The 16,940-nt window shown below is 32.4% G+C and overlaps 2 protein-coding genes across 2 annotated transcripts; one reads left to right on the forward strand and one right to left on the reverse strand.

Moving 5' to 3' along the window:
* Positions 1-267: 267 nt before the first annotated feature.
* Positions 268-6,106, forward strand: LOC143543925 (ABC transporter C family member 14-like). Its single transcript, XM_077036136.1, has 7 exons — positions 268-492; positions 657-951; positions 1,467-1,681; positions 2,391-2,696; positions 3,290-3,353; positions 4,066-4,305; positions 5,822-6,106. Exons 1-7 carry the CDS (start codon positions 370-372, stop codon positions 5,920-5,922), a joined length of 1,344 nt encoding a protein of 447 aa, XP_076892251.1. The 5' UTR covers positions 268-369; the 3' UTR covers positions 5,923-6,106.
* A 162-nt stretch (positions 6,107-6,268) lies between these two features.
* On the reverse strand, positions 6,269-10,492 carry LOC143543927 (putative E3 ubiquitin-protein ligase BAH1-like 1). The gene is made up of 6 exons (XM_077036137.1): positions 10,288-10,492; positions 8,621-8,865; positions 7,593-7,847; positions 6,650-6,787; positions 6,472-6,530; positions 6,269-6,395 (listed from the first exon to the last, which is right to left on the reverse strand). The coding sequence occupies exons 1-6, from the start codon at positions 10,487-10,489 to the stop codon at positions 6,290-6,292; spliced, it is 1,005 nt and encodes a 334-aa protein (XP_076892252.1). The 5' UTR covers positions 10,490-10,492; the 3' UTR covers positions 6,269-6,289.
* Positions 10,493-16,940: the final 6,448 nt, after the last annotated feature.

A 16,940-nucleotide genomic window follows, 5' to 3' on the forward strand; every position in this document is an offset into this window, starting at 1 on the left:
AATCTTGTGCTAACATGACACGCGACTGTTTTTTTAGTATTTATTATTTTAAAAAATACATTTGCACAAGAATTACACAACATGTGCTGACGTGACGAGATTTTACTTTTCGAACACTTGCACCCCTTTTTCAAACACAACACGTGACTATTTTGTAAGTATTGTTTATCAAAATGGTTGCCCCTGTAGGATCATTCCACATTTATCCGGGACAAAAGTAGTAAACATTCTGTCATGATGTAAACATTATATTTTATTATAAAACTATCTGCATTTAATTTTAAAAAAGTAGCAGTCTTCTAACGGTATACTTTTAACATTTTTCAGGCATCAAGTGATCAAACCAACATCGATATTCTCCTTCCATTCATGGTGAACTTTAGCATTGCTTTGTACATGTCGGTGCTCAGCGTTATCATCATAACGTGCCAAAACGCTTGGCCTACCGTCTTCCTACTGATTCCACTCGGTTGGCTCAATTTCTGGTATCGGGTATGTCAACACGAGAAGCACAAACACAATATCACAATAATGTATATACTTTAAAGCTAGCTAACTAACTAACTAACTAACTAACTAACTAACTGATTAACTAACTAACTAACTAGCTAACTAACTGATTAACTAACTAACTAACTCAAAATGAACTTTTGTAGGGATACTACCTTGCAACATCACGTGAAATAACGCGACTTGACTCGATAACAAAAGCACCCGTTATTCACCACTTCTCAGAGAGCATATCCGGGGTCATGACCATCCGGTGTTTTGGAAAACAAGACTGGTTTATTCACGAAAATGTTGATCGTGTGGACGGTAATCTACGAATGGATTTCCACAACAATGGGTCGAACGGATGGTTAGGTTTTCGCATGGAGTTTCTTGGAAGTTTGTTTCTTTGTGTGTCCACTTTGTTCATGATCATATTACCTAGCAATGTCATTAAGCCCGGTACTGTCCTACTTCCCTAACACGGGCCAGTTTTAACCCGTTTACTAGGGGTGTGCGTGGTGTGGTTCAGTGCGGTTTTGGGCTAAAACGAAACCAAAAACCAAAACTTGGTTTTGGATTTTTTGAAACCGTTCGGTTTCGGTTTTGTTTTTTCGGTTTTTGTTTTTTTCGATTTTGCCATTTGAGTTTGAAAATTTTAGGCCGAAAAAAAAAAGTTGGTTAAAAGTAATGTATTTACTATTTGGGTATAAATATTTTAGTTACACATTTATTAAATTCTTAAAGTTACTTAAAATAAAAAAATAAAAATTTTGGAATTCAGTTCGGTTCGGTTTTTTCTGTTTTTATTACGTGCAAAACCAAAACCAAACCGTTAGTTTGGTTTTCATAAAAACATAAAACCAAACCCTCGGTTTTTTTTCGGTTTGGATTTTTCTGTTTCGGATTGGTTTTTCGGTTTCTTGCACACCCCTACTGTTAACTTTTAACTAACGGGCCCGCTTATATGATCACAGAATCTGTTGGCTTGTCGCTTTCTTACGGATTATCACTCAACGGGCTTCTGTTTTGGGCTCTATTCACTAGCTGCTTTGTTGAAAACCGAATGGTTTCGGTTGAAAGGATTAAACAGTTTACTAACATAGCATCTGAAGCCGAATGGGTCAAGAAAGATAACCCCCCTCCTCCAAACTGGCCGACTCGTGGCAGTTTGGAGCTCAGAAACTTGCAGGTAAACTGCAAATTCTGACATGACACGAACCTAACACGAAATTTGTGGGTTTGGGTTTAGCACAAACAGGTTCGGGTCAGGTTCAGGTTGAACCCGCGAACCTGTTTAGCTAAACGAGTCGTGTTCATGTCAACCCTGAGAGTTCACGGGTTGACCCGTTTAACCAGTTTATTTTAACTATTTTTTTAAAATGTGTTTTATGTCATGATTTAAATTGGTTTGAGTATTCTATGACAAAATTTAAAACTTTAAGTGAAATTGACATAAGATTTTATAACTAATATAAAATGTAATTATTTTGTATACATTTGCACTTGTGGTGTGTAAAATTGTAATTTAAAGTATTAATATGCAAAAATAAAATTAAAAAAAAAAGAATATGGTTAAACGGGCCATGTTCATCTCAACGTTTTCGGTTTGTGTCTGGTTGGATCCGCCAACCCACGAACACGACCCGTTTATCACCCCTAGTTTCAACAATTTATTTGGTTAACATGTTGGTTTGGGTTATATTTTATTTTAACGGGTCAAATGGTTATCAAGACTCAAACAGGAATGAGTCAAATACTCAAAGCGGGTCGAACAACTTGAAAGATGCCCAAAATGTGCTTTATATTAATCCGAATTGGTTTATTTAAATTTTAGACAAAAAGTGTTTTCGAGTCAACCCAGCCCGACCCGTTTTCATATCGACTAAATTTGTGAGCAGGTTAGGTATCGTCAAAACACGCCACTTGTGCTTAAAGGGATCACCCTAAACATTCAAGGGGGGCAAAAGATTGGTGTTGTGGGTAGAACGGGTGGCGGGAAATCAACTTTGATCCAAGTTTTGTTTCGGTTGGTTGAGCCCGCTGCAGGAAGTATTGTTATTGATGGTATTGATATCTCAACACTCGGCCTTCATGATCTTCCGTCTAGATTCGGCATCATTCCTCAAGAACCGATCCTTTTTGAAGGAACCGTGAGAAGCAACATTGACCCGATCGGTCAACATTCGGATGATGAGATATGGAAGGTAAAAATGAGTTTGTTTTTTCATGAGTTAACTCGGTTTTGTTTTACTTTTCTTTAAAACGGGTTGCTTGCAATTTCTTTTAGAAACGTGTCAAACGGGTCCAAAGTTAACCAAAGTGTATTAAAAGTACATAAAATATTCTATGAATAAAGTATAGCTTTTTGCTAAATTTACACATTTAGGACGTGAACTTTATTTTTGCATGATTAAATCCTTAAATTTTTAAATATTAACAAAACTAGTCCCTTTAATAAAGTTTTAGAGACTTAAATCATTTTTTTCTGTTAAAATTTTAAAAAGCCTATAAATTTAATCAAGTAAATAAACACATGTTTTGTTCTAACACATAAGCAATAGAACTTTAAAGTTTAATCTTAATTTTTTTAAGTTGAAAACTTTATTTTTACTTACTAAAATTATAGTCTATAGAATTAAAGAGTAATAATATAGTTATATATAAAACTCAAAAGAGAAATATAAAAATGTGCTCAAGGGTCGGTCCAGCTTGGCCCGGTTCAACCCGAGCAAAACATACCATATTCTCATTTGAACCCATTTTGACCCATTACTCAACTTATAAACCTTTTTTGTAGAGTCTCGAACGCTGCCAGCTCACTGACGTAGTAACTGCAAAACCCGGAAAGCTTGATTCCCCAGGTAACTAAAACAACCCGGTATCCGTTTTTGGCAAAAAGAAAATAAATAAATAAAAATATGGGCAAATCCCCGCAGAAGATTTTACCGCTGCACGCATGTATATTTTTATAAAAGATGACAAAAAAGAGGGCCATGACATAATAATTTTTATAAAGGATGACATAAAAAATAAGGGATTACATAATATTTTTATATACTTTTCAAATACATCGATTGCCGCTAAAACGAGTAGCCACGAGTAGATTGTAAGGTCAAACTAGTAGCAACGAGTTAATTGGTAACAAACTACTCGAATTGGAAATGTATACCGAAAGAACCAGTCGATGATCAAGATCTACTCGTATAGACTAATTGAGCTTGCAAACTAACCCGTCCAGTTAGTCTTTTGTTAAACTAACCCGTCCTTCTTAAAGTTGTAAGATCTACTCGTCGCGATGAAAGCTTTTATGCAGTGGTCGTGGGTGTTGATTCCGAACCATGCACCTTCTTTATTCATGGTGACTAAACGTGTATTGAACGTGCTCGTCTCGGTTGGTTTATGGCCACTTGGCATGTTTTAAGTGGTTCTGTAAACAACTCGTTTGGTAACACATACTACTCGTCACGACAAGTTTTAAACACATTCCTGGAACTCTATGCAAATGATATCTAAAACTAGAAACTCGTTTATCTTAAAAGTGTTCACTTATGTGTTACGCGTGTTTTTTTTTAGTTGTGGATAATGGAGATAACTGGAGCGTGGGACAACGACAACTTCTTTGTTTGGGTCGGGTGCTGCTGAAACATAGTAGATTATTGTTCTTGGATGAAGCGACAGCTTCGGTTGATTCGCAAACCGATGCTGTGATTCAGAAGATTATAAGAGAAGAGTTTGCTGAGTGTACTATCATTAGCATTGCTCACAGGATACCTACTGTCATGGACTGTGATAGAGTTCTAGTAATTGATGCAGGTAACTTCTTGTTTACTGGTAGCGGGCCAGTATGGGTTCGAGTCAAATGGGTAATTTTATGTGTCGGATTTGATCGCCCTCACAACTCTTTTTAGTGGGGGTGTTCATTGGATCGGTTTTCAGTTTATTCAGTTGAAACCAAAAACTGAACAGAACCGAAAGCAGGAATCGTATATGGTTCGGTTTTCGGTTTCGACTGAATAACTTTTCTTACTTTTAAAATTATTAAATTTTTTACCATTGTTTTTTAATTGGTTTGGGCTAAAATTATAATTAGATTGTGTGCTAAATTAACAGAACTTAAATAAACATGGTTTGTTATTAAATTTCAGATGGATTCATATTTTGTGAAACTGAAATGGTTTAAAACCGACCGAAAACCGAATTTGTAATTCGGTATTCATAGGTTTCGGTTTGATACGGTTTTTGGTTTCATCGGTTTCAAACTGAATAATGAAGACCCAACTTATATAATATCCTGCCTTTTATAAATAACTAATGTATTAAGTGCAGAATTTTTTTATTTTTTTGAACGGAAAACTATACTATTCCTAAAGGGTCAGGTTATTCTACAAAAGGGAGACAAAAACGAGAAGGATGTGAATGATTTGTAGCCATAAAAAAAACCCTCAAAAAAATTAATGAGAAATTAATAAAAAAATCATAACTCAAAACTTAATAAATAAACGAAAAATGTAAAAACACAAAAATGTTGCCATCGTTTTCCTCGTTCTAAGAAAAAAACAAAAAAAAAATGTTGAGGGAAAAATATCGTTGTTTATTTTAATAATTGATTATGTCTTTTTTTCTTGACATTGTGTAATTTTTTCTTGATATTGTGTTATATTATTTAGCATTGTGTTATATTTTGTTCGGCATTGTTATATTTTGTGATCTATTGTGTCTTTTTTTTTATTTCTCTTTGTGTTTTGTTTATTTTCGTTGTTGTGTCTTTTTTCTCGGCATTGTGTCTTTTTGCCATTTTTTAGAACGAGAATAGTGGGGGAAACATTAAGTTTTTTTAATTTTTTATTTATATTTTGAGTTATGATTTTTTATGAATTTTTTTAGGGTTTTTTTTTATAAAGTTCTTTTTATTGCTACAAATCCTTCTCACACTTGTCACTAAAAAATAGTATATTACTTCATCAAAGTAACAATTTAAATTCTGTGTATTAGAGACTGTCCTTCAAATTTTATAATATCAATTTTTTTTCTTTTTCAAAACACTAAAACTATCAACTTGTTTACAATAATTCCAAAAACACTACGCATTGGGAGGATAAACAATGATAATGTTGTTTCTCTATTTTTTTTTATTCAGTGAAACAAACTCTTATATGTATTGACTTAATTTTATTTATAATAAAGTTGATAAACATGTTATTAGTGTTTTGAAAAAGTAAACATGATGAGATACTTAAGGCAAATGGAACTATAAACTGCAACCTGAATAGACCCTGTTGGTTACTTTAAAGGTGAACTAATCACTAACTTAATCTATATGTTGTAACAGGATACGCGAAGGAATTTGACGAACCTTCGCGTTTGATTCAGAGGCCCTCGCTTTTTGGGGCGTTGGTTCAGGAATACGCAAACCGATCATCTGGTTTATGAGCATGTTATTAGATGCCATATTCTTTTAATCAAGGGGTGTATTTTTGTTTTGATTATTATCATGTTGTTAAACAAGAAGACCAAGTTGGGTTCATATTAAAATTAGAATGGTCATACATAAGGGTTATGATAGTAAAACTCGAGGCGTTCATTAATAGCATGTTTCCGGTCTAAACCTAATAACATATTTTCTATCTAAACCGTGACTTATAAACTGTGTTCTCGTGCGTTTGCTTTCGTTCTGAATAAGAAATGAACCATTGACTAGGTATTAGTAGCATTATCAAATATGCGTGACAACAAGCATAGTACAAATTATTTTTATCTTTTTACCTGATTGTAAAAACTTTATGTTATACAGTTTTATCTAAATTCCCAAGAATGCGCGAGACTGCGATTCCCAATGCTCCTTTGTTTGCCGAATCCTTTCCATTCTCTCGGTTTTAAGCCTTTCCTCCCAATATTCAGGACAACTGCAGAAGTTCATAAATTTCAGTTTATCAAAACTTATACTTGAGAGCACGTTTATGACGAAGAAAATAAGCGTACCTTCGACCTAGTAAAATGTTAAGCTCGTCCAAATGAAGAGATCCCTGATAAACTCCTGCCTATAAAACAACCAAAACATTTTACCAAATGTTTATGTTGAAAACAAATTTTAAGATGTATATTTACACGTGCACACGCACGTGCGTACACACACAGATGAAAGAAATAAGATATATACTTCTCTACAAAGAGGACATTTTGCAGTAGGTTGTGTTGCCTTTAGACCATCAACAATGGTCACTGACCCAGCTTTGCAAGCACACATGAAGCAAAAGATGTGTCCACAAGTCAAACATACAGGGTCAAACACAGTATCCTGGACAAAACATAGACAAAAAATGAATAAATAATCCATCTTTGCATAAAAGAGTGCATGCATAAAGCCGATTTTTTTAACAAACAGGTGGTGATTTCAACAATTTTACATAAAAATGTATCAAATCAGTAAAACTGAAAAGCTTAGCTACAAATGAAATGGGTCAAAAAATGTCAAACGGGCTCAACATTGTCCATAGTGTATTCTCAAATGTTTAATACCGCGTAAACCGCTTTATCAACCAAAATCAAATTATTATTTTCATAGTATTGCTTTGCATAGGGGTGTGCATGAAACCAAAGAAACCGATACGAAACCGAAAAATGGAACTGAAACAAAAACCAACGGTTTGGTTTTATGTGTTTGTAAAAATTGAATTTACGGTTCGGTTTTGGTTTTGCATGTAATAATAACCGAAAAAAACGAACAGACGAATTTATAGATTTTGAAATTTTTTTTTACTTTTAAGTAATTTATAGGAATTTAATAAATATGACTCAAATATTTCAGCCAAAATGTATAATAATCAAATAATTATCAATTAACAAAATGATTTTGGGCCCAAATTTATTATTTTGGGCCAATTTTTTCCTTCAGCCCAAAATTTTCAAGGTCAAATGGCAAATCCGAAACCCAACCCAAAAGGAAAACCGAAAAACCAAAAATGGTTTTCACGAATTCAAAAACCAAAGTTTCGGTTTTAGCCTAAAACCGACCGAACCGAACCGTGCGCACCCATAGTTTTGCAGATGTACTATTTTCAATAATTTTAATCATGACAAGAGAGAAAGAATGAAGAACGAACCAAACATATAGAGCAAGTCAAGTCGATCTCAAGCTTGACGACATCAGAGAGTTCACAAGAAAGTGATGGTTTCCCATCATTAAATATGAGGGAACACCCTTCAAAAACCTCAGAACCATTTCCCATTTTACCCTTTGTTTCCCTTAAGTTAATGTGCAAAGCAATAAGCTCACAAAGCCATGGAGACTGAAGGATTTCCATGTGCATGCTTTGGACTTGTGACCTAAACGCTTGACCTTGTTTCGAGTCATGTATCTGCCACAAAAAATAAAAAATTCATGCCTAAACAAAATATAGATAATTATACTCAATAATAAGCTAGTTTGATAAGTTAGTAGACAGGAAACCGCTCTAGCCGGTAAAAAGATCATGTAGCAAGCCTCATCAAAAATATTGGCCAGTTTGGTAATTTAGTAATAAATCACCATCACATGATCATATTACTAAATTTGGCCTGTTTCAAAGTATCAAGTGATCAACAAACCACCAACCTTTAGTTCGACTCGTTGGCTCACTCATTAGGCTCGTTTAAATTAAAGCCTGGATTTTAAGATAAATAAATTATACCCTAGAATATAACCCGAATTTTAACATATAGAAATTATAAATTTTGTAGTTTATTGATTATGCATTACGTGTATAGTAAAAACAACATTTTTTTCTTTTTTATAAACAGAAACTTAATTCAAAAATTCAAAAATAAATAAACGAGTTGCCTCGACTAGCCACAAGCCAGCACGAGCTTTTTACGAGCTGAGCTTGAGCTCAATATTCCACCTCGTTAAGATAAACCAGCCGAGCTGGCTCGACGCGGTTAGTAAACGAGCCCAGCCTGAGCCCAATCTGGCTCGGCAATAATATACAAAAACAATACTATCACAACAATCTTAAATCTATGAATAAACTTATTCAAGTTGTTCAGTTCATTTGACCCATACTTAAGGTAAATATTTTTATTTCACGTATTTGAGATAATCAATATAGCCACCTCTAAAAAAAATATAAAACTTTTTAAGGGACAAACAAACCTTATCATATTTTTTAAGAATTTTTCGCATAGCGATGGCATTGATAATCGCATAACCAACAAGATCTTTTCCTTCTTGAATTAAAGCACCATGGTTCCCTTGAAACTTGTCTTTGCACCACACAAAGTACTTCCTGAATCCTGTTGCTAGATGAACATCGAGCACCTTTTGTGCACGCTCGTTAAAACATCCAACCACCGTAAACATCTCGTTCATAAGTGAAGGAAAGAAACTTCCATCGCAAACTACATAACAAGCGTTCAAAAATGTATTCAAAAACTATTTAAATTGCACTAACAGATAATCAAAATCATAAATAACATTAATATAAAGAAAGTAATAGAAGCACATTCATTGTGACAATACATCAAATATGAAACTGAAATAAAAATTACAAACACATGTTAATTTAAAAAATTGAGATTAAATTAACAGAATCATGAAATAATATCAATAAACAGAAACTAACAAAATCACATTCTCTGTGACATTTCATCAAACATGTTACATGCAAACTCGATAACTCAATCAAAGTCAATAATTCAATTGTAAAACAAAATTAAGAGCTACAAGCACTTGTTATTTCATAGATTGAGATACAATTAATATATAATTAGCAGAATCATGAATTAACATCAATAAAAAGAAATTGACAGAAGCACATTCATTGTGACATTATATCAAACACCTTACCAGTAAAGTCAACTCAATTGCAAAACTAAATCAACAAGTAAAAACACTTGTTTATTTCACAAACTGACATATAATTAACAGAATCATGAAATAACAACATCAAATTCATTGAGATATTTCATCAAACACCTTACATGCAAATTCAACAACTCAAATATCAAACCAAATTGGCAATTACAAACACTTGTTAATTAACAATTAAGATATAATTAACAGAATCATGAAACAATAACATCAATAAACTAAAATTAGTTAAAATCGCATTCTCTGTGACATTTCATCAAACACCTTACATGCAAACTCAACAACTCAATTACAAAACCAAATTAACAACCACAAACACTTATTAATCCACAAACTAGCATATATACTTAACAGAATCATAAAATAAGTTCAATAATGATAATATAACACAACATCAATAAAAAGAAATTGGCAGCCGGCGGTATGGTTTTTTGGGGGAACGTCCATGACAAACCCTAAAGCCAGCGTGGGCCCGGTTAAGACAATATAGACTGGCCAAAGTGGGGCAACGGGACTCTCCAAATTAGAGAGTGCGGTGGCCTAAGACACAGAAAGTCGTCGTTCCAAAAAAAAATAATAAATTAAAAATAATAAACATCAATAAAAAGAACTAGCGTCAAGTATGTTACGCCAGAGACTTCTGCTCTTATGGTGACACGACTATCAAGTGGCAGTACTTGCCGGTCGGCGGTATCGTTTCCCTAGGAACGCCCAAGACAGCATAGTCTAGCCAGAGTGGGCGAGCGGGCTCTCCAAACTGGAGTGTGCGATGGCCTAACACACAAGAAAGTTGTTCCAAAAAATAAATTAATTAATTAAAAAATAAAAAAAACTAGCAAAATCACATTCTTTGTGACATTTCATCAAACACCTTACATGCAAACTCAATGAACAACTAAACCCACTTATTAATCCACAAAACCAACACATAATTAAGCTGAAAACAATACCAGGACACGGGTGGATGCACTTATTATTATCATTATCATTATCATTAGAATCATTCAAGACCAACGGGTTCTGTGAACGAGTGACGTCATCCCTACGACAGCGTTTCAAAATCTTTTTGAGATTTTTAAAACCCACGCCAGGTAGCTTGTTCTTCTGATCCTGGGTTTGCATGTACTCTTCGTATTTCTTACAGAACTTCATCTTCTAATCAATGGCTGGGTTGAATTCGATCTGGGGTTATTATTATTATTATTATTATTATTATTATGTTACGTGATTGATTGTGAAGGAACGATTGTGTGATTTGTTTGATGCCGTGTTGTTCCGGAAGATAAATATATATATGAGAAACGGTCACTTTTTTTCTATATATATATAAGCAAGTTGAGATGTATGACGTAATCATAACATGTTTTTGTTTTATAAAACTAGATGTTGAACTACGCGAGTTGTGTCGGTCAGACAGGTTAAAACACATAAACCTATACTAATAAAAAAGAAAATAATTATATATATATATGGTGTTATGAGGTTAATTCTTGCTATCAAATTTTCTCTCAAATTACTTCTCTTTTATTGATGAAAAAAAAATATATCTTGATTCAAGATATAGTATTAATTATAAATTCAACATATCGTATTAATTGGTCAATCTTTATTAATTGAATTATAATGTCATAAATTATATTAATATAATAATTACATGTTAGAGATATTCTTTTTTAAATTAAAATGTATATAAAAGAGTTTATGTTTAAAGAGTACCCTAACATTTATTTTTTGAGACATTTTCATATTAAAGAAAACTATAATAATTTTTTTATTTTAGTTTTTGGACAAATCTAACTATTTTATTAAAGCAGCATGGTTTTCACATAGCCTTTAATTAAGCTATTTATATATGATTTCACCTCAACAATTTCCAAAATTATAATTTATACCTAATAAGCTATTTAATTTTAATCTACTTATTTATATTATTAAAGCAAAATCATTCTTCCATAAGGTATGTTATTAAGAATCCATAAGATAAAAATATGTTGTATTAAACATATTTTTAGACATATAAATATATTTTAATATGCTTTTGAGACGACAAAGTATGTTATTACGTATATTATTAAATTTAACTTTTTTGTTGTATTTTTTTTACCACCCGTGTATTACACGGGCTATATCCTAGTATTCAATATTTAATAAGTCTTAAAAATCATAGACAAATTTAATCTTTTACAAATATTCAATGTTTAATAAGTCTTAAAAATCATAGACAAATTTTTCATTTTTTATATTTAGTATAAAACTATTAGTGTGTTTATAAGGATGCCATGAAAGTTGTTCAAAAAGGAAATCTGGTGTCTTTTTTGTCTATGGCCGGGTATGGAGTGTAAAGCATTTTTGTGAAAGACTTTAGCTACATCTTTCAAATCTAAAGGCCTCATTGTTTTAAATGTTGCTTATAGTGGCATTGCTTCATTATTGTATACCGGTGATAGAAGAGCTCATTCTTGATTTAAAATTCAAATACATTTGATGATATAAAGCAACTATATTTGTAATACATTTTTTTATAGAATACAGAGAGGCTTAATTATCTTTTTTTTTATTTGTATTAAATATGCACAAGTTTCTAAAGCTAGTAGTACATTATAATAACTTTGCCACCACACCACCTTATTATTTTATTGCTTGATTTAGTATGAAATCTATAAATATAAAAATCTATTTCTATATAAAAAAAAAACAGCTGAAAACAAGACTCAAACTCGAGACGTCAAGGTTGCAACAAAAAAGCAATACTACCATTGCAGCTTCCATTTTTGTTACTTTTAAATCAATAAATAATAACACATATTTCAAAATATTAAAAAAAAAAGAAAAAAGATGGAAAGTTAGTGGCTGCTACATGACCGTCACTTATTGGACTTCCATTAAAGTTGTTGTAGAATTAGATTTCTCTTTATATGTAGTATAATGTCACACCCCGACCAATGAAGGCGGAAACGTCGATGCGCGACATGATTGCTCATTGCACAATGACACTATAAAGTTACAATATTTAAACAACTCATTTAAATCCACATCATCATAAATAACACAACAATTGTTCATACAAAAAGCCAAATAGATAGATAAACAAATAACTTGTTCTTTTATTTTCTAATATCCTAAAGCCAAGATAATAAGTTTCTTCAAGTAATCCAATCAAGCTAACATCAAACCTGTAACATTGCATAAAATAGAGTTTGTCAACACGAAGGTTGGTGAGCAATTTTCATAGTTTTGGATAATAAGTATATAGTATGAAATCCACAACTAGTATATAAAAACAATAAATAATAGCAACAATTTAGATAATAAAACCGTCAATAAGAATACATTGACGAACCGTCAATAAGAATACATTGACGACAATAATGAAATCGTCAATAAGAATACATTGACGACACCTTTCTATATGGGGATACCATATATACTCGGAATTAACGTATGATCATACTTTGATAAGGCTACCCGCCTTAGCATTTAAGAGGCTACCCGCCTTAGCATTCAAGAATTTGCACATAATCATGTAAAGCATATAACACCAAATCGAGCATTTATTTAAGTAAACATATACAATACGTGTTGTGGTTTAAGACTCAAGTATAAATCATTTGAATTTGAATAAGTATGCAATGCCACCCCCAAAACGAAAGATGGAAAACGGGGGATGAAAAAGTACTCACATTAACAAGTAACTTGAAAGATAGTGTCGTGAATAATCGGAGAGATCGGTTTAACGAGCAAGACCTATATTAAACGGGTCTTGTGTTAGTAGGTAGTCTTGGAAGGGTTTAAAATAAAATACATGACGAATAAAGTAAATAAATAAAGTTTAGGATTTAAAATGTAAATATTTGAGAAATTAAATAAACGAGTTTTGTATAATAAGTTTACTCGAAACCGGGTCTCGGTATTCTATTCATTAGTTTTTTCTTTTTTTTACTCAACCTATGTTAAGTAATAATGTGGGTTAAAATGCGATATTGCAAAACCCTTGGTTATAAGAATACCAAAACGAGGTTTAACGAGTGTTCGGGTTTGTCGGTTCGAGACTTGATAATTGACCAAGCTCACAGTTAACTTCCCAAAATAATAAATATTACGAGATAACTCAATAAAATCAAAATAGACATAACCAAGTATGTAGTTCTATTGTGAAGAACCTTAACGTTCGTTAAGCGAGTATACGACCTTATCGGTTCGAACTTGTTATAAGATCAAGTTGGTTACCGACATGCCAAGTATGTTTAGAAACTAACTAAAATTGATTTAAAATATAATCTTGAAGAAAAATATGAGTTTTGGTGGCTAAAAACACACTTGTGTGTCTTAAGCGAGTGAACTCGGTTTAGTTCGGTTTTTTGTTCGGTCCTTGACTCGGAATAAGACCGAGGATGGTTACCACATACCCAATTATCATGGAACTTGTAAAATAACTTATAAATAATAATACTCAAGTTTTACATTCAAAAAGTTAACAATAAAACTTTTAAACAAAAGTTCGGTTTTTGGTTCGGTCCTTGACTCGGAATAAGACCGAGGATGGTTACCACATACCCAATTACCATGGAACTTGTAAAATAATAATACTCAAGTTTTACATTCAAAAAGTTAACAATAATGCTTTTAAACGAAAGTTCGGTTTTTGGTTCGGTTCTCAACTCGGGATGAAACCGAGGCTAGTCACCACATACCCAATACCATGGAACTTGACAAATATGAACAATAAACTAAAATATGTAGAAGTTAAGCAAGTATAACAAGTTATATGGTTAGATTTGTTAAATATATAAACAAGGACTACAAAGTCCTCCATGTAACCTTGCCTTACTAGCCCGACATTTCAACCGGCCGAGACCGGAGAAATGAAAGACCGAAGATAAACAAGGAGTGTATATTATATATATGTTGTAACATCAAGCTTTAAGTAGTGAGAAGTTAGTTAAAATGAAAGATTAGCTTATGAAGAACAACCTTAGAATTCAAGAATTTGAGAGAGAAATGAAGAAATGAGCAAGCACAAATGAAGAAGATGGGTGTGTATATATAGGGTAAGTTGAATGAGTCTTTCATAAAGGGTGTTTCATGAAAATGGGTTGGTTATAGACCCAAGAAAGCACAAACTACAAATGGGTTCTTCAAGTATCCATTTTGGTAGTTTTAGTCACTGGAGTTCGTTTTGAGCGTTTTCGGGGAATTTTAAGAACCGAAAAGGGTGTTTTTTTTATCCAACAACTATAAAACAAATATTTAACATACAATTCATCATTTTGATAATATCGAAAGGTTCGGGATACAAAATGGGTCGGGTTTACATTAAGAATACAAGTATAAAATAACCCGAATTTGACAAATGTCACATATAATGTTTTTGGTTATGAATTAATACATTCTCATACAATCAGTAGCTTGGTCTAGTGATAAATATGTATAACTTACAATCAAATGATTATGAGTTTTAATCTCATTTGAGACATAAGGTAAAATATGTTGAAAAAAAATCAATGGCTGCTGTGAGACATGAAGCAAAATGTGTGTGAGTATACTCTTATGAGACATGAGGTAAAATACGTGGAAAACAAAAGCTTTGGTTGTTTAAAAAAAATGTATTCCCATATTTGAATTCCTTTATATATCCGAGTTGGGTTTGAGATTCCAGGTGTCTCATACTAAGTCAGGATTAGATTGAGAATGCCGATTCAAATAAACGAAGTCAAAACTTCTTCTCTCTCTTAAACTAGCATTTTTACCGAACTATCATTATTATTGGCTCTAATTGTGTTGTTAGTAGAGAGTTTAGAAATTAAAGTGGCTTAAAAGTTAATTCTTGGATTTATTTATTTTTTAACGTTTTAAATAAATAAGCATATGCATGTGCGCCTGCGTATGTAGAGGGAGATAAATTACTTATAATATGAAATTGTTGTCAAAATCGTTGAGAAGTAAAATAAAATAAAATAATAGTTGAGAAGAAAAAAAGTCTACACGTATATTTGTGTTTGCCGATGATCCCTACTCTCTAGCCTATGTGGTTAAGGTGATATCAAATACTTCATTTAAAAAAAGAGGATGTTTTGGATGCAAGTCTCATACGTGACAAAATATAGAGATCTTTCAAGAGTGAAATAGAGATGATAAGATAAGTTAGTGGCCCGTTAAGATTTCAAGTGTTCGTTAAAAAACATATATTTCGTCTTTAATATTTTAAGAAAAGATATTAATTCATAACATGTTAGAGAACTGAATTTTGACTTCTTAAATCTATTACACTTTCGTCATCTTGTATATTTCACTATTTTAGTATTTAACACAACTAGTGTAGTAGTATAAGACATAAAGAATAGTTAAACACGTTAATTTTTTTTTGAAAAAAAAAAAAAAAAAAAAAAAAAAGAACAAATACTGACGAGTGATTTTCTTTCATAGAAGCCACCCTAACATTTTATTTACACGTAAAAAAAAGTTCTTTTACGTGCTAAATTTAAACAAAATTATGATTTTTTTTTTTGCAATAATTTCTAAAACTAGTTGTTCACAAATCTAGATTACGAAAACATACTGCACATACTTTTCGACAGGGCCGGCCATAAGGTGTGGTTGGGTGGTCAATGACTCGACGATCACAGGCCCAACACCTTGCGAGGCCCGAATTTTTTTTAAATTATATGTATTTTTATTAAAACAATATGTATATTTAGTGTTTAAACTCAACTGCATAACTAGTAGCTTTGTCTAGTGCCAAATGGGTCTTATTTGTGACATCTTTAATCCTACTTTTATACAAAAGTTTTTTTACACAACCTAAATTATAACTAAGTAACCCCATATCAAAATTAAATTGTTTAAACCCAATAAAATACAACTTTTGGTTGAGGCCCAAAAAAATATTCGCCTTCGGGCCTTTTTTTTTTTTTTTTTTTGCTTTCTCGAAGCCAGCCTTGCCTGCTTTTCGATAGAGGTGGCAAAATAAACCGGTTAACTAAACCGGCCTGAAAATGGATCCGAAACCGAACCGGTTTGAAACTGATTATGTAGAAGTCGGTTTGAAACTAATTGAAACCGTAGGTCCGGAATCGGTTTGTAATTTTCTCCACCAAACCGGTTCCAAACTGGTTGACCGTACCGGCGGGCAAAAACCAGGTCAAACCCCCGAAATCGATCAAAATCCAAACCAAAATCGATCATAAACCGGCTTTGACTTTTGTTGACCGAACCGAAACCTAGCATAAACCGGTTTTGACTTTTGTTGACCGAATCGAATCGGTTTCAACCCGAAACAAAACCGATCATAAACCGGTTTTGACTTTTGTTGAACAAACCAAACCGGTTTCAACCCCAAACTGGTATTGAGTTTTAAACCGGTTTGTGCAGCTCTATTTTCCGAGTAATCTAGTCTATAATATATATATATATATATATATATATATATATATATATATATATATATATATATATATATATATATATATGTTAGTCCCATTTTGGTAGTTTAGTCTTTTGTATTGTATTTATGTATTTTGGGCTCTAGTTGTTTTGTTTTGATTGTATAGGCCCAAGGAAAAAAGTGTAAACAAGCTCATTGGGCATTTGATGTGACTTACTTCTC

The sequence above is a fragment of the Bidens hawaiensis genome, unplaced genomic scaffold (assembly GCF_021521415.1).
Source record: "Bidens hawaiensis isolate Kalapana, Puna unplaced genomic scaffold, B.hawaiensis_p1.1 tig00013365_1, whole genome shotgun sequence".
NCBI lineage: Eukaryota > Viridiplantae > Streptophyta > Magnoliopsida > Asterales > Asteraceae > Bidens > Bidens hawaiensis.

Bases quoted from the DNA above. Each gene is read 5' to 3' on its own strand.
- LOC143543927 (XM_077036137.1), bottom strand. From the start codon at position 10,489: ATGAAGTTCTGTAAGAAATACGAAGAGTACATGCAAACCCAGGATCAG. The intron at 6,788-7,592 runs GTTCGTTCTTCA...TGTTTTGTCCAG, and splicing joins TGACTTGCTCTATATGTTTG to GATACTGTGTTTGACCCTGT. The intron at 6,531-6,649 runs GTATATATCTTA...GTTGTTTTATAG, and splicing joins AATGTCCTCTTTGTAGAGAA to GCAGGAGTTTATCAGGGATC.
- LOC143543925 (XM_077036136.1), top strand. From the start codon at position 370: ATGGTGAACTTTAGCATTGCTTTGTACATGTCGGTGCTCAGCGTTATC. The intron at 952-1,466 runs GTACTGTCCTAC...ATATGATCACAG, and splicing joins TAGCAATGTCATTAAGCCCG to AATCTGTTGGCTTGTCGCTT. The intron at 2,697-3,289 runs GTAAAAATGAGT...CCTTTTTTGTAG, and splicing joins CGGATGATGAGATATGGAAG to AGTCTCGAACGCTGCCAGCT.